This window comes from Thamnophis elegans, chromosome 3, assembly GCF_009769535.1.
Source record: "Thamnophis elegans isolate rThaEle1 chromosome 3, rThaEle1.pri, whole genome shotgun sequence".
NCBI classification, from domain to species: Eukaryota; Metazoa; Chordata; class Lepidosauria; order Squamata; family Colubridae; genus Thamnophis; species Thamnophis elegans.
In genome coordinates, this window is record NC_045543.1 from 67,328,579 (window position 1) to 67,355,963 (window position 27,385).

At 40.5% G+C, this 27,385-nt stretch overlaps 1 protein-coding gene across 2 annotated transcripts in view; it reads left to right on the forward strand.

Annotated features, from left to right (window-relative positions):
* Positions 1-1,988: 1,988 nt before the first annotated feature.
* MLLT3 (MLLT3 super elongation complex subunit) overlaps positions 1,989-27,385 on the forward strand; it is a 133,148-nt gene continuing 107,751 nt past the window's right edge. Inside the window, exons 1-2 of one of the 2 annotated variants that reach the window (XM_032214170.1) lie at positions 1,989-2,549; positions 3,836-4,016. In XM_032214170.1, coding sequence (XP_032070061.1) covers positions 2,538-2,549; positions 3,836-4,016 — 193 coding nt within the window. In that variant the 5' untranslated portion in view covers positions 1,989-2,537. Of the gene's footprint in view, positions 2,550-2,919; positions 3,007-3,835; positions 4,017-27,385 lie in introns of those variants that run through there. The other variant, XM_032214171.1, reaches the window with a different exon arrangement.

A 27,385-nucleotide genomic window follows, 5' to 3' on the forward strand; every position in this document is an offset into this window, starting at 1 on the left:
AGAAAATTTCAGAGACTACAAGAGAACTTTCATTGATTTATTTGCCTCTAATATCCATTGTTTTAATAGATCAGAAAATCTGTTCCAACTCTCAAGGGGACAATCTAGAAGACCTTCCCTTCAGAACACTGTGGGACTTACTTCCACGTGTACATATATAGCATTGCATTGTTGGGCACAGGGGTGGCACTGAAAAAAAAAAGAAAAGTGTTAGAATTCTCTCCTTCCTCCCCTTTCTTTCTCAGAAAAACCTGTTATCTCCAAGAAGGATAACAAAGGATAAAACATTTAAAGTCCATAAAACATTTTAAAAATCAAATCATCTTTATTAAGACAAGTGAAAAGTTCACAAAGTAAGAAAACTTTTATTGTTTATAAAACTTATATATAGGTTTTCAATTTATTATGTGGCTGGATGTGAAACATAAAAAAGAAGCTTCACAGAAGATGAGCAAAAGAGGTTGTTATACAGCAGTTTAGAGAATCCTAATCTATATTCATCCTGAAATGGAATGAGTAGTGATATTATTCAAGTTTCCAGTTAAATAAATATGGCATATTTAAAATTATACTAATGCACAGAATTAGAGGTTTATAGTTGTTCTTTTGTTAAAAATATGAAAACCCAAAGTGTTCTGTATGGACTTGATGGAACACACAGATTCTTTTTATAAAGGCCACATGAAAAGTGGAAAAAAAAGATAAGGCAGTTTTTATGTTAATCAAATTTGAATTAATTTAAGTTTGTACATTATAGTTAAATTTATAGATAGTTTGAATTTAAAGGACATTTTGGTATTTTACCTGAATAGGAAAATATTGAATTTAAAGATTGCTATTGCCCTATTTTCATCTCATTCCACCCACATGTGCACATATTTCACACTAATCTATCTTGAAGATGTAGCAATAACTTTAGAAAAAGCAACTATTTCCCTGTCCCTCAAAAATCGAGCCAGATTATTGATCTTTTTAAGGATTACAATTGCTGATTACTAAAGTGTATTGCGTTTCAAGTACAGTTTATAACCACTGGAGTCGATAATTGATTGCGGTTGCTATTTTGGGAGTGTTCTTCAGGTCAGAATATGTTCAGATTTAAACTTTCATTTTAGGTGTCTCTTATTTTTTTTAATGAAGGGAAGCTGAATGAAAGGTATTCATTCTTTTTCTGTTACATATTCTGTGTGCAATTCTAGGATTTCTGGAATCATATGAATCTCGTTTCTACTTTTTGGTTTTTTTGGAGGGTAAAACAGAATCTTGTAAGGTGGGTTTAGAGACAATAACCAAGGTCTGCTAGTGGGCCTTTGAGCGGGACATCTCCCCATTCCTTCATTTCTTAACCCATTCATCTCACTAGTTATCCCACAGCTAATTTTATGCTGGAATCAATCAATACCTATTTATTGACATAAAGAACACTAATTGTGATCTAACCAAGAGAGTGTTTCTTTGGCTTCATTAATATACATTTATCATTAAAAGGAAAAGCAGTTACAAGTTGCTTCAACTTGCCAGTTGCACATCTTACTTGATTGAAGGCGTTTGATTTTCTTCCACAAGCATTTTTTCATTCATTTTTGTACAAAATGCATACCAATGTCATTCCAGTTATGACTTAAAACGTTAATTGGCAACCGCTGAAGTAATGCAGGAATTCCAAGATGTTTTAAAACACACACACACACCTTCCTTCTCCAAGTTCTTATAAAAAAGACCTTTGTCTCTATTAAAAAGGGGGGGGAGAAACTCCAGCCGTTTTGCCCCATCACAAAAAAGGATCCCCCCCCCCCCATTTCTCACCCTTTTCGCTACCGGCTAAAAAGGGTTCTAGACATACACTCGTGGGATTTTTTTAAATTATTATTTTATTGTCAAATCTCAGGACTTTTACTTTTTTGTGGTTGGGCAGTTTTCGGCTCTCCCTCCCCCACCCTCCGTTCAATAAACCTGTTACTTTAAGGCGCTGCACAGAAAGTGTGTGTGCACGGCGGGGCGGGGAGGCTCGCAAGGCTGCGTGCCTCGGACCTGCACGAGGATTTCCTTCTATCTTTTCTTCCGACGATTGATTATTAATATTATTACCATTATTATTGTTATTCCGGGCTCCCGGATGCTTTTGATTGGCTCTGCCTCTTTTCTCTTTTACCACCCCTACTCCCCCCTCCACTCCTTTATTTTTTCCCCTTCCCCTCCTTTCCTTTTGGCCCGGTGTTTGTATCCACGAGAGTGTCAGGAATTGGCACAGGAGTGCACCAGGGCGCATGCTCTCGGTAGCTCACAGCAGCCAGAGCCGGGGGCTTAGTTTAATAAGGAGCGAGCCCAGCGACAGACAAGGAAGAAGGCGGCGGCGGCAGCACTATCAGCAGGCGGAAAAGAAAAATAAAAAATAAATAAGCGAGCCCACGGGGCGAAAGCGAGCGAAGGCGTCCGCCATGGGCTTTCCTTTCCTGCGCGCATTCTCCGTTTCTTCATGAATTAGAGCTGAAAGGGTGGGGGCGGGGAGAGCTGAAGACACCCCAAGGCCCCCAGGCATGGCCAATTCGGTGAGTACAGACGAAGAGAAACCTCTCTCTCTCTCCCCCCCCCCACACACCGCGCCCTCCCTTCTCCTTCCTTCTCACAGCGCTGCCGATTATATAGCGAGGGGTTGGTGAGAGAGAGAGAGGGGCAGGGAGGAGTGAGAAGGGGGGGCGATTCCCCTAACCCTTCTCTCGCGCGCGGCTTCCCCTTCGCTTCTCTCTCTCTCTCTCTCTCTTCTCCCCCTCCCCGGGCTCCCTCCCCCCTCCTCTCCGTGCAGTTGCATGCAGCGCGCGCGCACATACACGCACGCACACTGGAGGCGGATAATAACCCAGCCATATTTCTGCAGCAGCAACGGCAGCAGCAACCCGCCTCCGCCGCGCGCCCGGGGAGGTGGGGTAGGGGGGGGCGCGGGAGCCGTGAGTACAGTGTGCAAAGGGGGGAACTGGCTGGCCGCTCAGGAAGGCGCCTCTCAGGATGGTGCGTTTCTCTCTCCCCACCCCCCTACCCCCGGCGTGGCTTTTCTGACAGCTGGCGGGCACCCCCTTTTTTCCCACCCTCCCCCCGGTAGTCTTCCTCTTCCTGCGCGTGGCTAGGTGTATATATATATATATATATATATCTGTGTCTGTGTGCATATATATTAATATACGCATATACAAGCGCGCGCGGAGGCGAGAAGCTCCCTCTCCTGCAAAAAAACAAAAACGGGTTTTGAAACTACTTCAATCGCCGCGCCTCCTTTCCTTGTTCCTTCCTCATCCTCTCCTTCTCTCCTCTGCTATTGACTCTGAGGCGGTCTCTGGTTCGCCGGAGGAGCGCGTTTCAAATGCAACTTGAAATGCCAGCTCCACTGAAAATCCGATAAGCCCCCAACATTGCAATAATAGTATTATTTAGTAGTCCGCTGCTCTTTTCCCTTTTTTATTTTTTCGGCATGGCTTCTTGGGGGAATGAACCTCCTCAGAAATTCGTTCTTTCCCCCCCTTATTTCTTTCCCACTTTCCCGTGTCCCCCCAACCCCAAATTCTGTACCCAGCCCCGGCCTCGAGATTGCATTTTCCAGCCTGCATTCCGTTACAATCCCGGCTGCTCTCCTCCTGGCAATGTCTCTTTAAAAGTAAGAGAATGGTGTCTTACCCTCCATAAGCAGGCAGCTATTTTCTTTGTGTGTGTTTTCTTTTTGTTCTTTTCAGGGAACCTTGAAATCTACAGGAGTGGAGTTGAAGGGAAAGGGGGAGGTATCCTTGCTTTTTCTCTGGTACTCATTGTTATCCTTCTCTCTTTCTTTCTCTCTCCCTCTCCCTAGTGCGCTGTTCAGGTGAAACTGGAGCTTGGCCATCGAGCCCAGGTGAGGAAGAAACCCACCGTGGAAGGTTTTACTCACGACTGGATGGTATTTGTTAGAGGACCCGAGCATAGTAACATTCAGCACTTTGTGGAGAAAGTCGTTTTTCACTTGCATGACAGCTTCCCTAGGCCAAAAAGAGGTAAGGCTCCAGGACAAAGGTGTCTCGGTTTCTCTTTTAATATGTTTGCATAAGGGACTAAAAGTAAAGGGTTAGTTGGTTGCTTTCGACTTCCAAATTCCACACTTTGCTTTCATGATCTGAAACCCTTGTTATTCTCTGCAGACGGTTGAGTGGGGTAGAGGTGAAGCTTTTTTCTAGGAAAGAGTTTGCCTAGTGGAAAATCAGGGTGATGGACACCTGAGCAGGCAATACTTTTTACCACCTTTGGAGGTTGATGATGGTTTGCTGCAGCTTCTGTGAAATGTCAGAGAGGGACATGAGCTTCCTTTACAATGAAGCAACTAATATGTGGACATTTTCTATTAATACTATTTATTTATGTAATGTGTCTGGTTCAGTTTTTGCTATAGTTTTTGATCTTTACTCCCAGCCATTTGTGATGCATGTAGTGTAGCCACTTATTGTTTTCATTTGCAGTGTTTATGGTCCTACCTTTCACTAGAAATAAGCAGAATAATGCTGATTAATATTGTTTATTTGGTACCCTTTTTACATTTTCTCTTGGATTGTTCTCGGATTGTATGTGTTTTTCTATTGGCCAAGTGTTATCTGAAGTATTGAGCTGTGCAAGTTTTAGGATGAATAACTGTTTAGTCTTTGTGCTTTCACTGTTTGGATTATGATCTCCAGTTTGTATTGATTCAGCATGCACTTACAAGAAGTCAACATACGACAAAAAAAAATTGCAAACACTTAAGTGCCTCCAAAACACAGAAGAATGAGAGTGATTTTTCCTTTGATTTCAAGAGGTTTAGGAAGCCTTTGTTTTCAATTTTCATTTCATGACCTCCAAGCTGTTGTCTTGACTGTTTTAGTAGGATTAATGGAGGTAACAGTAGGAATACAATAAGGTGCTTTGTTTGTGAACAGGTTTGTTTATCTGAGTATGCACAATGGTTAGCAGTTATTGTTTGTCTAATCTTTATTGGCATATAGAACTCCTGGGGTCTTTTAAAATAGCATCCTAATAAATCCATTTTGCTTAGAGGAAATGTGAATCTGTGAAGAGAAAGGATGGGAAGAAATGAGCAGGATCTGTAACCTTTTTCATCTTTTCAAATTGATTATTTGAAGTATTGTAGCATCTTTGGATACCAGTTTCTATAAGTTATATATTGTTTCCCTCCTGCTTGTTTCATTTATTTTTTTGTAATTCTTGAATGCTTTTACTGAATTATCATATGTACTATTAAATATTGCTAATAATATTGTTTTGTCTTCCATTTTGACTTTTGCCAAAACCTCCACTGATACTGGTTTTCCCATGATACATATTTGGCTTCAATATGAAAAAGAAATACCTGCCCATACAATCTCTTTTTTAGGTTTGGTTTAATTATTTTTCCTCTGATATATGTTAGAAATTTGTTTCTGGAAGCTGTAGGGCAGATATAATTCTCAGCAAGAGATGTAGGAAGTTTGGATAAATGTTTCTTTTTGCATTGTAAATGTGTTCATATAATTAACATTCATAGTAAGACGTTCCTTAGTTTTCTAGTGCAATCCAATCTTTGGTGTAGCTATTCAGATGTAAGTCTGTTTAAAAATCAGTGAGACGTCCTAATATGAATAGGAATTAAGTCTGAAAATCCTGCATCCATGCTGTTATAAAGGTTTGTGATGATCTGCCTCAGTTCCTCAAACTGAATAACTTTTTGTCCAGTCTAAGAAAGAATGATTTTGTAACATAGGTCTGTGGGTTGTTGTTAAGTGAATATATTCATTATGGTCCAGAATGTGCGAAGATGTGAGTACTTGATATAAGAAGCTAAGTTTCTGCATGTATATACTGCATTGCTGAGGATTCCTGTTACATTACATTTGGTAATATAGAATGCACAACAGGTTGTTCCTTGGTAGCTGTGTTATACACTTAATGGGAGTTAAATGTTAATAGAGGACATGTTTTCCTTAAATTCTCGGTTGCAATTTATGAATTTTCATGGCTTTTGTTTGGTCGTTATTGTTTTTTTGATATTTCCTGTCTCATGCAAGACAATTTAGTTGGTAAGTAGGATTTTTTTTCAGTTGTGGACACAAGCAATGTTAAATGTAAATGTAAAATGTAGATTTCTTGGTGCTCCCTGAGATAGTTTCTTTTGTATACAATAAAATGTTGATATATTCCACTGTCCCACCACATTTCTATCTCTATTACTATAAAGGTAATCCTAGAATAATGGTGGGTAAGTGTATATTTATAGTCTGAAACCATTGGGATCAAATTACCATTTATGGAAGTTACTTTGGATCCCCTCTTAAGGGGAAGAGATTGCCCTTTTTATCAGACACAGTACTCCTTTGAATTCCAGTTGCAGAGGAACCCAAGAAGAACAGTGATGCTGTACTTTTATCCTGTCTGTATGTTCCATTAGCATCTGGCTAGTTCATGTAAATGAAGTGCCAAATTGGAATGACTTTTGGTGTGATTCTTCAGCATTAACCAGTTGGTTTGCTATGATGTAGTGTTTGTCATGTATTTTCTGTTTCATATTTTATAACATACTAGGCCCATCAGATCATATGTCTTAAAATACTTTTATTTTATTAAGCACTGAGCAATAGCTGCTATTGTCAATATAGTATTGCGTTATTGTCATAAGAAGCAGTCTCTCTTTTCTTTTTTTGTAGAGAAATAAACATGAGAAGAAAGTAGCCTGTCACAAAGGTAGAGGGGTAAAAGCAGAATCTTTAAGGCAATTATTTTAATTAAATGGTTATTTGTTGAAGTAGTGATGGCCAATAAAAATGAAGTATATTTATGGACTAAACCTGTTCAATGGTGAGTTGTTTATATCTGTTTGGCAGATATACTGGAAATAAATGATTAGTTGATACACCAGAAATAAACAAATAGTAATAGATGAATTATGAAGGGTGCTTTTAATCAAGATTGTGTATTTTTCCTGTTTCATATGATTTTCTTTAACAAAGATTAGTGCATGCTTGAATTCTAAGCTTACAGAAAACTTAATGGGCTTATATACAAAAATACAGAACTTCATCAGCCTATTGAATAATATAGAGAAGAATCTGTATTCTTTCTGTTTATACTTTTTGCTGTGTTTCTTCTCATAGAGATGTTTTTAGTCTTCCCTCCAAATGCAGTTTTGTGTTTACAATTGTTTATCATAGTGGGTGAGGTGGATCACAGCTGAAATTTATTTGAAGAAAAATGTTCACTTAGGGGTGTATGTGTGTACTTGTACACACACACACACACACATACATACATACATACAGTACAGGTTCATACACACACACTCCTTGTATATTACGAGCTCTTTGATTGGAGCACTGACACTAAATAGATTGTTAAAGGTTCAACGGTGAGTTTGGAATCAAAATAAAATGTGCTATCAATAGAAGCAACAATTAATAAGAAGTAACAACCTCCTTTCATTATATCAACAAATTACTTGCTGTTTAGATCATTATCAAGCACACAGGTTGAATCAAAAGATAATGCAGCTAACTTACAATGCAGCCACTTCAAAGGAAATAGCTATTTATGTTTTTCTTTTTCTAATCTGTACTTCATGAATTCATTAATAAATAATCTTTTAGATAACAGTAAAATAAAAACAATATGTTTTGCCAGTTCATGTAGTGCTCCTGACCATTCATAAATTCAGAACTGTTGGAAATTATAATGAATATGCAACTGTTACCAAGTGTGCTTCTCTGCTGTTGTATCACACAAGCACAAGTTGTACTAATGCCAGTAATGAAATTCTGTATCCCATGACATTTCACAGTCATGGGATATGGACCACAATTTCCCATTTATCTATTTAAGTCTTACCTGAGGCCATTGTTTTTAGCTCCTGCATATTTAATAGCTAAAATTCTGCTTAATTTTTTGCAGAAATGATCTGGAAGTTGTTTTAATACTTACCAGTCCAGCCTAATTATATATTTGTTTGCAGTATTTGGAGATGGCGCTAATTGGTTAGATATCTGTTCAGTAATTAATAGAGATGTTATGTAGCCATGGCTACAGAAGTATCTGATTATGTTTTATACTTATATTGTTATATTTCTCTCTTAAGTATTCCAAAATGCTGAGGGAGAAATATTAATTTTCAGAGGTGAAGCTAAAATGATTTAAGTATATATGAGAAATCAAAATAAGAATTTCAATCCTAAATGAATACTTAAATCCTTAGATTAAATATGAAAATTGATAAAACATGAAAAACTCCCTGTCTGTCATATGGGTGAGGAATATATTGGGTAGATGTTACTTGATAATCAACTGACTTCAGGATATGCTTTGAATTATGTGACATGGATAATCCCTCACTATAGTGAGATATATTTCCAAATATCATCCCAAACTATGTTAAAATCACTGAAATATAGTATGATAAAAAATGGCTAATGAAGCAACATTTAAAACAAAGAAGGCATCCACAAAGCATGGTTAATTATTGTGCTGTTAATTTGCTCCATATGAGGTGTAGGAGCACAAAGAAAATCAGACAAATAGCATGTAATTTAAAATTATACGTGATAATCAGAAATTGATAGCAAACTATTTAAAACTATTTGGGAGGTCAATGCTCTTTATTTAAATAAACACAACAAATCTTATAAACATAAGCTGTGGTTAGTCCTTGGCTCATTTTCTTTTGTTCCTCACAAGACACTGAAAGAGGTGATCAAAAATCTTTGCTCTAAGCTTTAATTAACAAACATCACCTGTTTTTATTAGAACATATATCAGTAATGAATTGCTTCAAATAACCAAGCTATAATAAAAATGGTTAACAAAAACTGTAATGGATTATTTAAATTTTTGAAATAATTTCCCCACATCATTTTAGGACCACCCAGAGATTGTTCACAAGTCCATAGTTCACAATGATTCATGCGTACCATCCAGGCCATCCATGGTTTGGCATTCTGCCAAACAGGTCCTATGTGTTATATACACATCAAAATATAAGTAATTTTACAAATCACGATATTTCTCTATATCCCTCTGAAAATAAAAAGAAAAAAAAACTTCATAAACATGTTTAAACAATGATAAAATTTAATTTAGGTTGATTTAGAATACCATAGTCCTATTATTATTTAAAAAGTGTTCACCTTATGAAAGTGAGGTTGTTATATTTCAATAAGATGAAATATCTTATTAAGTTTGTGAATATTTTGTCAAAATGAAGAATTTTACTAGTTGTCTCTAACACGTCATTAATTTTAACTGATTACTTAGAGTTGCATTTATTATGGTGATTTTCACACCAAGAAAAACATTTTCAATTTGTTCTTTCAACCAGTTTGTTTTACTTCTGCTGTAGATTGCTTTCTACACCTTTGTCTGGCTTTGGAAAAATGGTGGTAATGCATATTGCTATGGTTTTTTTGCCAAGTATCTTTGATAGCGTCTTATCAAAGCTAGAATTGAGAGATCCTTGGTGGTCTCTGAACTGGGTTCTTTTCTTGCAGACATTTCATGATGATTATGTTACCTAGTTTGGGTAATGAAAATCTGCAAGAAAACAGCCAGACTTGGAGAGCAGTCATTTCAACCCTGAGCTACAAATATTTTCCTGTAAAATTAGATTTGTAAATTTTCTGTTGTGTAAATCAATGATTATTTACTTAGTGATATCTTTGTTTCTTCTGTAATTCAGTAATAGTTAAATGAAGCTGGCTTTTAAAACCTATGATACAAATGTTGGTTATAAAGCTTCCATTTGGATGAAGCAAATGGACATCAGTTAGGGTAAGACATCAGTTACAAGAATAATGAAATAGATGGAAGGCCGCAGGAGATAGGAACTATGTGGAAAGTGAAAATCCTGCCACACAAATAGTTGATTTCCTGAAAAAAGAATATTTTCTCCCAAGGAATTGCAAATAAGGTAAGATAGGCAAAAAGGAAGTAGTGTGAATATACATCATTATGGCTGACTTTCTCATGGTTTTCTGGCTAGGCAACAATTGGCCATATTTGCACAATTTATTAAGCAATGAAAGAAACCATAATGACTGAGTTCTCATAGCATCTTATGCCAAACCCAAATACCATGTTATGTCTTAGCATGATGACCAAGCATATTTTAAAAATGGTATCTTCAGCAGTTAAGAAATAAAAAGTAAAGATAAAGGTTCCCCTCACACATATGTGCTAGTCGTTCCCGACTATAAGAAATAGACTATAAGAAATAGCATGTGAATAATCTACTTCCTTTTGGTTGACGAAAGTGGACCAAAGATTTGTAACAACCCTCTCACAAAATTTAAGGAATAAATAAATAAGTAAGTAAGTAAGTAAGTAAGTAAGTAAGTAAGTAAGTAAGTAAGTAAGTACATGCCATGTATACAATTCAGTGAGAATAAAAGTATGCTCTTTGAACTGGTAAATTGAAACATGCTTTCATTTTTTTATTAACTTAAATCTGAGTTGGATTTGAAAACATCTGTACATGTTTTATAAAAGTTAAATACTTGCAAGCTAATTTGAAAGAGTAGCTATTTTAAAAAGAGGAAAGAAACCAGAATCATTTAGAAACAGATGAAAATCTATGAGTGTATGCATGGGTGTGTTTGTGGGTGTGTATGCTCACGTATATGTGCTGACATGTGCTTTAGGAACCTTGTCTTCATCTAACTGAAGGACTTCCTAATGATTCAGTAAGTGTTTCCATTGACTATATATAATGGCTTTTGTATTCATTGTTCTCAATGGAAGTCCTGTGACTGATTTGTACATAGACTGTAGGAATCATGCATAATTCAGCAACATGTATTTGAACATAACTAATTGAACCAATTTTGAACATAATCCTTTGGGCAATCTCAGTTCAACCCAAATTTTATTTTTAATCAAAATATAGACATTAACTCCATTAAGACATGATTTGTACTTGTAATGTGATTTGTATTTACTGTAACCTAAAAATCTATACCAGGATTTGCGTGATCTCCTAACTTGTTGCCTGACTGTTTCATTTTGTGACTTACTGGAAATCCTGCTTTTTTGGTGCAAATACTACAGTTACATTTTCCAAACTCTGACATGTATTTAAATTCTAATTAAATATCATTAAATATGTTTGGATGTGATAGTTAATAGAAATAAAATTGCTGCCTCAAAATAGTGTAATTAAATCACTAAGCTTAGTATTTGGTTCCGGAATCAAATGTAAACTGGCAATGAGGAATATTGAACATGTGATAATCTCAGCAATGTTAAGTCTTGGTGTGTGCAAATTACATTTTACTTGCTATGTGATCTGACAAATTCTGTGTTCTCTCTAAATATATTAACTTCTGGATTATTTTTTAAGTAGCCTGGAATTTCATGGTGAAAGAAGCTTCATTGCATAGCTGAAGTCACTATGATTTTTTATTTTTATTTTTAAAAAACTTAAATAGAATTTAGACAAAAATGGATATAAAGAATCCAGTTCAGTGTATCTTAAGTACCAGCAATAAAGTAGAAAAATAGACTATTATGCCAATATTGTAAGGGCCTTAATTCAAGTTGAATCAAGGTAAAAACTAATACTTTTGTTTAAAAGATTGGAAAACATGCATTTTTGGTATCTTGCGATATTTACACATCCTTTTTCAAGTTAATTTTGAGGATTCTGTGTTTATATTTCTATGAACATGTTGTAATTGTTACTACTGCTTGTAGGCTTTTTGTTCATGGTGGTGGGGGGAATTCTAAACCATATTTATGGTTTACAAAACTGTTTTGTAAATTCTATTGAAGTTAGTTGATTTGACTTTCAAGTAAATCCATTCTATTTTCCTTTATAATGCAGGAAATGATTATTGGACAAATGTTAAATATTTAGCAACTGGGTACTACTGGAAAATTCCATAATTTGAAGTTCTATCTTTTCTAATATGCATGCAGTAAAAATAAATTGGATTCGTTACACCTAATTTCTTCCTCTGAACCCCCCTTCCAGTTTTTCTTTGTATTGTAATGCATTGGTCTTATAATGAGAGTGTGTATGAATAGCACAATAGAAGGAATAATCTAATTTTGAGTTTTCACAGGCCTGCCATGTCAAAAAATATATCTATTACAAAATATTAGTATATTGATTTATAAAGAGGTGTGTCACTATATTAAAAATAAAACAAAATATATATATATAGTTTGAAAAAAGCTGTAGTTATATAGTTCTTCATTTGGTCTCAGTCTCATTTTGTATTTCATGTATTGTAAATTTGCATTCTGATACTAGCAGTTCTTTCTTTTGGCAGTTTTCTTACATATGTGTATGTTGCACACAGACCTAATATTAACTTATTATAGTGTCTTTACATGCACATATTATTAATTTGAAATTAGTAATTGCATCTATATGAGTTAGATTTATCTATAACGGAGGATTGGTCATAAAACCATACTTGCTCAAGGAAGAAATCTCATAGATGACTTTTTGCCAAATATGAAATATTCCATTTTTATATGAAACGTCATTTTTGTTTGTGTGAGAACAATACTCTTCTATTTCTTATATTCTTACAATATCTCTCGTCAAAGAGATAGTGTATGTATGACTGCTTTGAAAGAAGTCGATCCATATAGGGTGATATTCTTAGAGTACTCTATTGTAGGGGTTCCCAACCACTGGACCGCAGACCAAGGGCAAGTCTGTGGACTGTTAGGAACAGGCCGCACAGCTGGAGATGAGTAGCAGGCAAGCGAGGGAAGCTACATCTGTATTTGTACATCTCCCCAGCGCTAACATCAACACATCAGCTCCACCTCAGATGACCAGGCATTAGATTCTCATAGGAGTGTGAATCTTACTATAAATTGTGCATGTGAGGGATCTAGGTTGTGCACTCCTCCTCCATCCCTAGTCAGTGGAAAAATTGTCTTCCATGAAACTGGTCCCTAGTGCCAAAAAGGTTGGGGGCTGCTGCTGTACTGGACAAAGCCAAGTTCAAAACAGTCTGAATTTAAGTGACTGACTTTGAGTAAGTTTTCCCCTAGTGTTGCCTACTACAAAGGATAGTTGTACAGTTAAAAAAAAATACAGAAGAGAATATTCTATTTGTGTCTTCATATATTGTTTTTATTTTAAAAGAAAAATTAGGAAATGCTTATCAATTTTTTATTTTCTCCCTATAATATAAAAGAAAAATTAGGAAATGCTTATCAATTTTTTTATTTTCTCCCCATAATATAACATCAAGGAGGCTTGGGGGGGGGACCTTTCTCTGATTTTTTTCCTCCAAGGCCTCCATATTTCTATTTATATCTTCAATTATAGATTTTCCAAAGAGAGGGGGGGGGGGAGAGAGATATATACATACATACATCATTCAAGATTTTTTTTTAACAAATTAAGTTGCTTTAATATGCAAGAAAATATACATTTGAAGCTATATATATAGATATAGAAATATCTATTGGAGAGACAGTGTTTATAGAAATCACAAGTTCAACTAATAAATTAATAGTTAAAATGACTTTTGAAAGCATAGACACTAAAGTTATATTGGAACTTTCTGATTTATCTGATTTTTAACTTTTCTATCCATTGCGTTCAGTACTTTATAAACTTAGCTCTATTTTAAAATGTTCAGCCAATTGCTAGGTTTTTATCACAGGTTAATAGAAGATGCAAGGTAAAAATTTATGGTAAATGTTGCAGAAAAATTGTTGCCCAGCATTGCAGTACCATGTAACATTTATTAGTAAAATAAACGTTACATGGTGCTGCATGTAGTGAAAGCTGATTTCAACTCCCATGTGTTGCAAATGGAAACAATTTTCGTAGTATATATACACCATAAGGTTTAACAAACAAAGCAAGTTGTTGAACTTTTAAGCATTTATTGTGCCTGAAAGAATCCCTAAAAAGCATGGGCAAGATGAGAAAAATACTGTAAAAAATATGAAAAAAAGGGTTCAAAATAATAACTGATAGTAAAAATGAAGAAAAGTTCAGTTGTATGCACATCTTAAATCCGGATCTTTAATTCTCAATGTAGGGATTCGGTTATCTTTTGCCAGTTTTCCCCAAACAAGATATAATTTATAACTACAATATGATGACTTTGTAACATTCCTAAGGGTAAAGGAGACAGTATTGAGTTTGCAGTATTGAGTTTGTTGTAAAAAGAAGCCCAACATTTAATCTATGAATAATTCCCTTTTTTTGTCTATATAACATGCCCTGTCTTGGTTTCCAAAGTGATTATTCGGTTAAACACTATGGAACTGGTATACTGTTATATTCTGATTATCTTAGACACTTCAGAAATATTTATTGAATAATTTGTTTTATTGAATATAAGCATTATTTTTATGTCTTAAAAATTCCCTATTTAATATTTAATATCAATATATTTCATACACATGGCCAAATAAAGGAGTACATTTCTTATTTAGGGTAATCTATTTAGATTCACCTTTAGGGAAAATATCAGTTTCTAATCTTGTTTAAAATTATACCTAAATATAATTTAAACACATAAAATATGAATTGAGAAAACTTTATATTCTGTATGTAAATAATACAAAGATATGATGCAAATATGGTAGCATATTATAAATATAATAGATATTTGTGGAAATTATGGCTTTCAGATTAAATACGGACACTTATACAGTATGTTAAGGAGAAATAAAACTGTGCCACTAAGTACCAGCTGTGTTTTCTTTAATGTTCTAAACAGTAATTCTTACTTCTTTTCTTTCAATTATATAGTTAACATTAACCATAATTCTAAACCACAATTAATACTATAAGGAAAAGGGAAATTATGCTGAGTAGTTTGAAGCCAATTGGTGATCAGTGCGGGTTCTGCAAGTCGTCTGTGATGCAGGGTCATAAGAAAAATGAAAAATAGTTTACAATTGCATTAAACAAATAAATAAATCTGAAAGATCACAATATTTTGACATGCCTTCTTAAATCTATCCACTTTTGTCATTCTCATTCAGCATTGTGAGATTTGTGCACTCTTGTAAGATTTCAGGTAATTTGGGGTGACCTCACCAGAAATTTGGAGTTTGTTTGGACCATATGGTGATCTGCAAAAGTTTTTGATGATATAACACTGGTCTGTGCAAAGGAGAAAGCTAGGAATCAGTTGTGTTTATTAATAATAGCCATTATTTTTGAGTTATTCAGGAGGTTATTGCTCTTTCTGTTTTTATTGGAGGAAAAAGGGAAATGGCCCAGGTGGAAGTCTCACTTCTATCCTTTTTTTGGTTCTACATATATAAGACAAGAATATATGGCATAATATTGTGTGTAAAGATATATAAAGGCCAATCTGAAGATTTTAATGTTAAAATGGCTGATCAGTTATTGTCAATTTTGTGGTGTAAAAAACTTGTAAACCTGTATAGAATAGAAATGGTGCCTGATGCTCCTGAACAGTATAAAATATCAAAATAGTTGTAGACTTTCACAAGGTTTTTCTTAACATTTTACACTATTGAACCCAGTATTGTTTACTCTAAAACAGAGCAGCAAGATAGATATGTATCTCATGTCAAACAGTTGCTTGAACAGGTATACTATTTTTGGGTTGGGTTTACAAAATGTTTAGTTATGATTTGTGGAATTAACTACAGTGCCTGTGATCATTATCCCAAGCCAAAATGTTGAAACAGTCATTTATCCCTCATCACAAGGTGTGAATTAAGTTGTTTAGTAAAGAAATACTTAAATAAAGTATTGTGGAAATACACTGATTCTAAAAAGGAGCATTGATTTAACAGCAGCTGAAGATGAAGCTGAGTTAAAAAAACCAGGCATATTATTGTTAATGGGGAGAAGAACTAAAATGAAGTTTTTTAAAAATATTGCTTCAAATACAGTCCCTACCTTCATTTGTCTTCTTTTCTAAACTTGAGGAAAGACAGAAAGCAAAAATTCTTTCAAAAATTGTAGAAAAAGAAGGAAGATTCCACTCCTCCTTCCCTTCACCTTAGGCACTAACCAAAGTCTACTAAAAGAAATTTAGCTTTGAAGTCTTGTAGGCAAGCTTAGAAGTTGAGACCTTAGAGGAATTTCATCAGTAATTGTTTTATGGTTTGTCAGAAATAGGCCTGTTTGTATAGGTAACATACAGCCTATCTGACAATTTGGTGTCATTTATATCCACCATAAAAAGAGAAGAAGAAAAAAAGTTAAAGGGACAGAGGAACTAAGCTGTAAATGCAAATTGATATATCTTTTTCCCCCTCAAAGAAGAGTAAAGGAAACTGTGCATGGGAAGCATTTTATTGAAGGTGCATTAATAGAGGCCCATTGCTTCCTCAAGCTCTGCTAATATTGTACTCACCCTATAAAACCGATGTACTTCTGTACTTCTTTGACCCACTTCAGTAAATTGTAGCAGCATGATCTATATATTCAAGGTGGAATTTCAACTGTTAGTAATTGAGAGTTACGTGTCTCTGTAAGTATGTTCTACCATGTAGTGGATATTGTGGCTTTTGTTTGCATTTTAGACTTTTAGAAGACCCATGAAATGAGATTTTCATATGGTTATTCTGTGCTAAATATCTTTATCAAATATCAGACAAGGAATTCTTTTTATGTAATAGTTTAAATGATGTTTAAGGATCTAAATTTCTTAAATCTCATTTGTTTGTTTTTTTGAGGAATATAACAAAGAAGCGTTGAGAGACTCATTACTGATGTTTTGTTCAGTGTGGTGTGAAATAGGTACTTTGCTCTAAATAATAATTTGCTTTTTTGTTATAGCTTCCTGTGTTATCGGAAACATTGTGATTTATAAGCTATGGCTTATAGGTTAGTGTGTTTATATAAACCAATCCATTTTTCTCTTCTACTCTGCCTTGTACCGAAGCAAATTAGGAACAACTTGTTACACCTGCAGTCACTAGTTTATTGAGAGAGGAAACTGCCGTAACAATTCAGTGATCTCAGAAACTCTTTTTTACAACCTGCCTTTGTTGACTGCACAGATGGTAGGCAAAGTTATTTATAGTTGAGTTTTAAAGTTCAGCCTATTAATTTCAAAGAAATGTATTCTAATCAGTCCAGTAGGTTCCTACATTGTAAATAGAAAAAAAATCAGTTCATGGTATTTAGCCAATTCTTTTCTTTAACTTTACCAGTTATTTGAATCATAGTTTACCTAAACAAGTGACTTCTTTGTGATATAGATGTAGCTAAAACAGCAACATAACCCCTATAACTTTCTCTGTCTACTCAAGATTAAAAAACAGGGAACCTTGAAGGAGGTTGCTACAGAAAAATCACTCACTCTTCTCTGTGTTGTAAATATACATAGATTTGAAATTACTTTCTTGAAGTGGATTAGAACAGATTCCAGAAATAAGTGTTCCTTTATAACCAAGGAAGGAAAAATATATTTATCTATAAAGAAAGCTAATTCAGTGTTCTCAGAATTTGCTAAGCAATGTTTCTGTAAGATACAGTAAATAACTTCTGTGATCTCCCATGAATAAAACTGTCAGGTTGCACTTTGATAAGGGGCCTCCATTTAGATAAAGCTCCCAATCTGCCTGGACAAGCTGGCCGTTGGGAGTGTGGTCTGGCAGCAATCCATTAGTTGCACATGCAGTTTACAGGCTTACTGTTAAAAATCACTCTTGTCTTGTGCCTATGGATCATCTTTGCACATGTAGCAATGGCTTTTGCAAATGGTTTTTGCAACAGACTTAGTCATCTTGAGCCACACTTGAGCCAGGATTGAGGTTTTTTTTAACTAGTCTCACCTTCTATTCCATCCAAGGCAGCCCATTTATTTATATATTTATGGACCATACGCTGCTCTAATCTGTTATAACTCTGTAAGCTTGCAATTAATAACTCACTGTTTTATTAATTTTGATTTATTCTGTCAGTGCTTTTATTGTATACTGACATGAGACCAACACTTAGAGGCGTAAAGTTCTAATAATTAGTTAATGTGGTTTGAACAAAGACAAAAAGAACAGTACTTAAAATTGTTGAAAATGATTGTTGGTACTTACCTGAACGTGGATTCTAATGATGAAAGTGGGATGTGCTACCAATGGGCTATAGTCAGTCTTGATTGTCCATAGACTGAGAGAAAAAGTTGCAGGCACGCCTCTGCTCCTCCTTCCCAGTTCCTTGAGGTCGTAGGGAGTAAAACTGCGAAACAAAGCTCACAACAAGGAAAAAACTACTCCTCTGCCCCCATGCCGCTACACTAAATAGGGAGGGAGGATAGCACCTCCCACTTTCATCATTAGATTTGACATTCAGGTAAGTACCAACGATTGTTTTCCAGAGGAAGGAAGGGAGTGGTCACGTGTGGATATTCTCAAAGCCTGATTGGTCCAAAGACTGAGAGCAAACTCTTAAATTCTACCTTCCAATCCTGGCCCAGTTTCCTCTCAGTCTTTCTTGGTCCAAGTACTGTTGAGAATATTCCTAGGTAGGCTTGTTTTTTCTTGCAATCTGGCTTATTCGGTTTGATTGGGCACTTTAAATTCCCCAAATTCTAAACCCATTGCTGGGACAGTCCTCTGCTTCAGACAGTTGGGGAGGGTCCTGTGAGGCATCCAGCCTCCCCCCTGCAGGCCCGGAGCCTCAGCCCTATTCCTGGGATTGTGGGGGTGCCAGCTCCAGGAGCAGCTTCAGGGAAGGCAGTTTGCCTTTCCCGAGTGAAGGAGAGCATTTTTTGGCGCCTCATGGCGTGCGAGAGCTATCCATGGAGCTGCCATTTGATCTGGGCAGCTGCCACGTGGCTCCGGCATTACTGGCATTGCAAGGGGAGCTTGGGGGCGAGGAGTGCGTGCCAGTGAGCCGCGTGGCTCCCCCGGTCCTTAATCGGAGCGGTGTCAGCTTCTAGAAGTGGAGCTGAGCTGCATGTGCTGGTTTTCAGCCCCTTGCCTCTGCACGGAGTTCCGGTGGCCATTTTGGCTGCCACCACGTGCGCGAGGCCCTTGCCTCATTCTACAGCTGATTGTGAGGCCCAGCTGGAGGCGGTTTTGGCCTAGTCCCTCCACTCCATCCAGCAGGCCCAGGTCCCGGTGGGTCCTATAGAGGCTGGTGACTTCTCCTTCATCGGACACGTGAGTGGGGCATGGAGGAGGGGTCGGATCTTCCCCAGGGCCAGGTGGAAGACCCGATGGGGTATGTGGAGGCTTTGGTCCAGGGCTCAGAGGGGGTTCCCCTTCCTAGGCCTAGCACTGCTCAGCACGCATCTAGGGCCTCTACCAGGGAGGAGGCCAGAAGGCACAAGGCCATTGAAAAGACCTTTGCTAGGGCAGAGAGGCAGGCCAAGGCAACAGAGCCTAATTCCAGGGACAGGTTCAGGTCTCCAATCAGGCCTTTTTCTGGGCATTCCTCCCCTAGGGGTTTCAGCCCTTCTTCTCCCTCAGCCTCTCCAGACAGGGCCCTCTCCTCTTCTAAGCAGAGGGGGTCCCCCCTCCCTCTCCTTCGGTGTCTCCAGGTTACACAAGGAGGGGCAGTGCAGACACTTTGGAGGGTACTTCTATAGGCCCTTGCTCCTCTTGCAGGTTGGCTCCCCTGAGGCCTCAGATGAGCCCTCTTCTGCAGGCCTTTTGGTCCCAGCCCTGTTCAAGATTCTCTTGAGCAAGGCAAGGAAGACCACCAAGGTGGGGACTGGGGGACCCTTTGGTGCCCCCACCTAGGGATCCTGACATGGCTATGTTTTCTGCCACGGCCATGAACGAGGAGGAGATTCTGGCTCCTCCCTTGTTTATGGAGGTCCTGACCAACCAGTGGGCATGTACCTCCAATTTCTCGACTCCTGGGAGTAATGACCGCCGGCACTATAATGTGGAACAGACTTTTGCTCAGGCCATTCAGTTGCCGGCCATTGACACCCCGGTGGCCGCCCTGGTCTCCTCCTCTCCGGTGGTATCGGGAGATGCGGCAGCTAAATTGAAACTGGAGGATAAGCGCGCTGAGCTCACCTTAAGAAATAATTTTAATGCCACTGCATGGGCTATCAAGTCCGCGGCCTCGGCTTCTTATTTCAACCGCGCCATGGTCATGTGGCTTAAGCAGCTCCAGGAGCGCATTCCCATCCAGGACAAGCGGCTTCACCAGGATCTAATCAAGATCATGGCGGTCTCCCAGTTTTCTGCTGATGGACAGGGTCAAGTTTGCGTCCAGTGCCTTCGCCACTTTGGTCACGTCTCGCAGGCTCTTACGGCTGCGCCACTGGCAGATGGATAACAAGGCCAAGTGGAATTTGGCGGCCACTCCGTTCAAGGGGCCTAATCTTTTTGGGGAGGCCCTCGACCCCATTCTGGTCGAGAATATAGACAAGAAGGTTCTGCCATCTAACGCTAAGAAGCCCGAGGCTAGGTCTCATCCTTACCATAGGCAGCAGTATAGGGCTTCAGATTACGACTATAACCAGCATTTTTCTTCTTTCCGCTCTTACAGGCAGTTTCCCAGGTCATCCTTTCAGGACAAACCGTTTTCAGCACCAGTCCAGATGGCCCTTTCATGGGGGAGGCGGCCGTCCCTACCGCAGGGGGAAGTGACTCGAATCCGAGTCATCCCATCGGCGGCCGCCTTTCCCTCTATGCAGATCGATGGGACGAGATCACGTTGGACGCTTGGGTCCGAGCCACGGTTCGTCACGGTCTCAGGTTAGAATTGCTCTCCACCCTTCCGAATCTCTTCAGGTCATTCCCTCTGTCCCGGAGCCTGGAGCGCCGCCGCCTGATGGATCAGCCTATCGCCCACCTTCTCGACATTCAGGCTGGTGGAGGCGGTTCCTCTAGAGGAACAGGGCCTGGGCCACTACTCCAACCTGTCGTGGTTCTGAAGAGCTTGGGGGGGCCGGAGGGCGATTCTGGACCTCAAGTGCCTGAACCATTTTCTGGTATACAGGTGATTCAAAATGTCCTCCCTCAAGTCTATCCTTCAGAGAGTCACAAAGGGGGACTTCTTGGCTTCCGTAGACCTCACAGAGGCCTATCTTCACATCCCAATTCTGGCCGGTCATCGCAAGTTCCTAAGGTTCTCTCACGGAAACCGCCAGTACCAATACAGGGCTCTTCCCTTCAGGCTGGTCTCGGCTCCCCGGGCCTTCACGAAGGTTCTGGCGGCCCTGGTGGCTCATCTGCGCTCCATCCCGGTATGGCTCCAATGTTATTTAGACTATGTCTTGGTTCAGGCGGGGTCTCTTCCTCAGGCCATCTTGGACCTTCAGCTCATCATTAGGCCTTCAGAGCCTAGGTTTTTTGGTGAACTTCCCCAAGAGCCACCTTTCCCCCTCCACATGCATTCTCCACCTGGGGACGGTCATAGACCTCCATGTTGGGGTGGTGCATCTGTCCCAGGAATGTCAGAGCAACCTATGTCAACTGGCAGAAAGCGTTCGTGGAAGTTGGTTAGTTTTGATCCTCACTCTATCGCAGTTATTGGGCAGGATGGTCTCTTGCATCGGATTGTCCTGTGGGCCAGGCTTCACCTTCATCCTCTCCAGTGAGAACTCATCCCCTTTCAGAGGGGGCGATTGAGCAATTCTCTTCGTACTCTCCACCTTCTGGCAGGGGTCTGGATCTCGCTGGGGTGGTGGCTTTCCCCATCCATTCAGCGGGGCTGCTGCTTCTGGGAGCTGGACAGGGTGACCGTCACCACGGACGCAAGTCTGTTCGGGTGGGGGGCCCTGGTGGATTCCCGGATGGCTCAGGGCAGGTGGACGACCTTGGATCTCTGCCACAACATAAATTGGTTGGAGCTGAAGGCAGCCTGCCTGGCTCTACGACACTTTCAGGCCTCAGTGGAGGGGCGTCACGTGCTCCTCCTGATGGACAATGTGGCCACCAAGGCCCACATCAATCGTCAAGGGGGGACCCACTCTTGGGCTCTCTGGCTAGAGGCTCTGAGGCTGGGTGCCTGGGCAGAGAGACACCTGTTGTCCTTGGTGTCGGAACACATCTCTGGGCTCTCCAACATCCAGGCAGATTGGCTGAGTCAGGCAACTCTGGACAGTGGTGAGTGGCAACTCCATCCATCGTTGTTTTGGAAGATTTGTCAGAGGTTCGGCACTCCTCTGGTGGATCTGTTCACCTCGCCCGTGAACTCACAACTTCCCCAGTTTTTCACCGGTTTCCAGTCCAGATATAGACGCCCTCAGGAGCAGGTGGCCCTCGGGCCTTCTGTATGCATTTCCTCCCATCCCCCTTCTTCCGGGGACCATCCGGAAGGTGGTAGCGGAGAAGGCTCTGGTCATTGTGGTGGCCCCTTATTGGCCCATGAGGCCTTGGTTCGCAGACCTAGTCCAGCTGTTGGTGGCCCCTCCATGGAGGATTCCATGGGAGGAGGTGGTCTTGCAGCAGGGGGTCCTGCTTCAGCTGGAGCCCCAGTGGCTCCATCTGACCGCCTGGCTCTTGAACGGCGGCTATTGAGGGGGGATAACCTGTCCTCTGGGGTCGTTCGTACCATTGAGGCGTCTTGGCGTCCATCAACGACCCGCATCTACAATTCCACCTGGGCGGCCTTTGTCCGGTGGTGTTCTCCTCTTGGCATTTCTCCCAACAGGGCCACTGTTCCTAACGTCTTGGACTTCCTGCAGAAGGGCCTTGACGTCGGGCTTTCACAGAATACGTTGCGCCGCCAGGTGGCGGCTTTGTCTTCGGTCCTGGGGTATGTGGAGTCTTCTTCCCTCTCCCATGTTCCCCTGATCAAGCATTTTCTGAAGGGGGCGGCTAATCTCAGGCCTCCCCCCGTCCACAGGTTCCTCACGTGGGATCTTCCCCTGGTTCTCAGGGCTTTCACGGGGGCCCCATTTGAACCTCTCCGGTTTGTTTATCTACGGTTCTTGTCTCTGAAAGTGGCCTTCCTGGTGGTGGTTACCTCCGCCCGACGTATTTCAGAGCTGGGCGCCCTGTCTTTCAGGAATGACCTTTGCCATTTTCACCAGGACAGGGTGGTGCTTCGCCTTGATCCTACCTTCATCCCGAAGGTGAACACTCCCTTTCATAGGGCTCAGGAGATCGTCCTGCCTGACTTTTGCCCGGGCCCGTCCAATGATAGGGAGAGGCTCTGGCATTGGTTGGACATGCCCGCCGCTCTGCGGATCTACCTCTGGCAGACCAAGGGGGTCCGTAGATCGGAGGCCTTGTTTGTTTCGTTTCAGCCAGGAACGTTAGGTTGTAGGGTGTCCTCGGCCACCATTGGCCGTTGGCGGCATCAGACCATTGCGGAGGCCTATGTTGCAGCTGGTCGTCCGGCCCTGTCGGGCATCACGGCCCATTCTACTAGGAGTGCCGCAACCACAGCAGTGTGGGCCACGAGGGCCCAGTTTGGAGACATTTATCATGCGGCCACTTGGGCTTCTCTGACGCCTTTCATCCGACATTATCATCTGGATGCCTTCGCTTCGGCAGACGCGTCATTTGGTCAGAGGGTCTTGCAGAGGGTGGCAGCTGATGCTCCCCTTGGGCCTTAGTGGTCTATTGTTCTCCCTCCCTGGGACTAGAAGCTTGGGTATGTCCCACATGTGACCACTCCCTCCCTTCCTCTGGAAAAAGAATGTTGGTCTTACCTGAACGTGTCTTTTAAGAGGAAGGGAGGGGGTGGTCACGACCCACCCTGAGGTCTCCTTGTTGGGGCCAAGGGGAGGGCCCGGTGGTTCCCGGTAAGGGGGGGTTGTTGTTGTTTTGTTGTTTCAGTTCTATCGTTCGCCTTCGAGGAAACTGGGCCAGGATTGGAAGGCACCTGTATTTAAGAGTTGGCTCTCAGTCTTTGGACCAATCAGGCTTTGAGAATACCCACACGTGACCACTCCCTCCCTTCCTCTTAAAAGACACATTCAGGTAAGACCAACGTACTTTCTCAATGATGAAGAGCGGGAGGTGCTACCAACAGGACGTACCCAAGTTACTGTCCTTAGGGAGGGAAGAATTCATGACTCATTAGTGGCTGATGGAGCCACAACCTGCTGCAACACTTTATGGCCGAATGATGCTTTAGCTGACCCGTAAGCGTCCAATCTGTGGTATTGAATAAATGAAGTAGGAGACGCCCAAGAAGGTGCCCTACAGATATCTTCAAATGGCGCTCTAGTCACCCATGCTGCCGTGGTGGCCGCACTGCGAGTAGAATGCGCAGTAATTCCCTGAGGCCTTTTGCCTTTAGCTTCATTGGCCAAGGAAATCGCGTTCCTTAATCATGTACCTATCATGTTAGATGTCACCTGAGCACCTTGCATGGAGGGCTGGAAGGATAGATACCATAAGAGCTTTTGATTTATGGAATGAAGCCGTTTGCCTGAGATAAATTCTCAATGCCCTACGGACATCAAGCCTATGCCAGAGTCTCTCCCTAGGATGAGATGGGACAGGACAAAAGTTGGGCAACACTATCTCTTATGCCCTATGAAACGGGGTATTAAGTTTGGATAGAAAAGGCTGATCTAACCGTAATGTCACCCTATCCTGGTGGAAAATGCATAGATCATTACGCGAAGACAGAGCCCCAATCTCTGAGATGCTTCTAGCCAATGTTATAGCAATTAAAAAAAGTCACTTTCAGAGTTAGGAATTGAAGGGATACTGAGTGAATCAGTTCAAAAGGTATTTCTGTCAAAGCCTGTATAACCAAGGGTAAGTCTCATGCGGGGAATCTATGTACCACCGGAGGGGCGATATTGGCAGCCCCTTTTAAGAACCTCCTAACTAAAGGAGGATGAGATAGGGGAACCTGACCTTCACCTGGTAGAATGGTGGAAAGCGCCGCCATTTGTGAAAAAAATTCAGGTGCTCAGGCATGAAAATGTGTCGCTCAAACACTGTACTTTTCTGCTCACACTGAAAAAAATTTAGAGGGAACATTGATGGAGGGACCTTCTTTTTCTCCTTGTTCGCTACTAAAATTGAATCCAAGGATTCGCCAAAGAGCTTTCCGCCAGCATACTGTGTGGATGCCATGTGAAACTTTGACTTGTTGTCCACTTGCCACTTCTTCAACCACAGCAGGTGTCTTGAGGCTACAAAGGCAGATAAAGCTCAAGAGGCAAATTTAACTGAATCAAGAGTGGCATCTGCCGAGTACTGTGGGGCCGCAATACTTTTGCTAAGATCTTTCATTGTGTGAGCATCCTCTGGGAGAGTGCGCTCTTGTAATTGCTGCAGCCATAATATAGTGGTTCTATTAAAAAAGGAGGCTGCGGCCGCTGCCTTAATGGACCAAGCGGAAGCCTGAAATCCCTTCCTAAGAATGAGTTCTGCCTTCTTGTTCTCGGGCTTCATCCCGAGGTCCCTTCATGTCCGTTACATCACCTGCCACTACTGCTGAAGAGGACAAGGCTGCGACGGGTGTGTTGACTGTAGTCACCTCTAGTGTCTGAGAAAAGTCATGATCCATGTTATAAAACCTCCTGTCATTCACCCCGGGATTTGGGAATGTACCAGACTGGGCCCACTGACTCTTTACAATCTCCAGGAAGAGAGGTGGGGATGGGACTTCCTCTTTATCTAGAGATGTCTTAGCAAACATAGTTTGCGTCAAGTCCTTACAAGCATCAGGAGCGGGAGGGATATCACTTCCCCCCAATTTAGTTGTAGACTTTGACTTGTTCAGGAGCTGTTTAAACAGGAAGGTTGAAAGAGGCCGGCAAAGGTTGGGGTGTCCTGTTTCCCCGCACATAGGCTCTTCCCCAGTCACTGACCCTTTGCTAGCTAAAGACGGTGACCCCGGTTCATGAACCCCCCAACCAGGGGAGCCATCTCCGAAATGTCCTTCCCCGTAGGTGTTGGGGCTGAATGAGATTGAGAGTTTTTAGAGTCCTTACCCCGCCTATCCTGATGTTTCATGCCTGAGGCAATCCCGTAAGAAATTGCAGAGGCAATCAATCAGAGGCCTTCCCTTTTTTTTGGTTGATTTTTGGCCAGCTAATCTGATAACCTGATGCTGTTCTAATGGTAAGTTAAACCTCGTGGTCCCACAAAATGGCCACCGCTGCCTGTTGAAATTCAAAATGGCAGCTCATCACAAATAACAGTTGCCCGCTCTTTAAGAAATGTTGGGCAGCTAATGGCCGCGAGGCGATGAACACTAAGGGAGGACTTGCAGGAATCCCCCTACAAGTCTAGCGCCGGCGTGACTATCGTCATCCGCTTTTCGGATGAAGAGTGGCTGCAGACTCGCTGCAGGGGAAGGAAAGGTCTAATCAGAAGATTGTCACTTAAACTGTAATCACGGCTTTTCATGATCACGGTGCCGTCCACAAATTAAAGCGCCAGCCACTCTCTTACCTCCTTTCCTGCAATGGAGCCTTCAATTTGAAATCGCCAGATTAAGGCAATTGCAACGTGGCAACGCGCGAGGTGGCGACCAGCCTCCTCCGCATCCAGTCACTTTAGGTAAAATTTAAAATAATTTTAGAAATGACCAATTAACCTGCACTAATTCAATCAATCAATTTAGCTATGCTAACAATGCTAAGCTATCAAAATGTCAGCCTATTTGGACCATAGACTGAGAGGAACTGGGAAGGAGGAGCAGAGGCGTGCTTGCAACTTTCACTCTCAGTCTATGGACCAATCAGGACTGACTATAGCCCATTGGTAGCACCTCCTGCTTTTCATCATTGAGAATTGAAATGATATTTATTTTAACGTGAGAAGTTAGTCTTGACTAATTTAAATCCTGTGATTACAGTGGGGAGCTGAAATTATCTGGAATTAAGACCACATGTACCAACCAGGTCTTTCCTTCTCAGATTTCAGGAAGTGCCCTCTTTTGTTTAGGAAAAAATCAACTAAGAATTGGAGATGTGGAAACTATAGATGCATATACAACATGAATATATATATATTTAGTATAAACTAAATTTCTGCTTGGTGTAGTGGAGGATTATGGTGCTGAGTCTGCGCAGCCCAAACCCAAGAATGATCAACAATTCTCAAGGATTGCACACCACCTATAAAATATTGTATATCAATTTATCTTTACGTTCTAAATTAATGCTAATTTTACAGATTTAGTCCATAATTTTTCCCACTATTATGCTGTCATTTAAACTTTTGCATCTACTTTATTATGGTTTTTTAAAAATTATGTCTTGGTATTATACCTAAGTAAAAGGTTTGTGTGTGTGTGTGTGTGTGTGTGTGTGTGTATTCCCTAATAGGTGATATTGGTTTTATATCTGCATTTCAAATTGTTTTTGAACAATTTTGCCTTAATGTTCCCCTTTCCTTCTTGAAATCTGATTTTATATTTTTGACCATTTATAAATAGATCAGCTATGGTATATTCCAGCCTTCACTAAGTAATTCTTGTTGTGTTTTTAGTCTTATTTGTAGATTCTGAATGAACCATATCTGTACATATAATTATATTTTTCTTGCTGTATTACCTCTGAGGTGG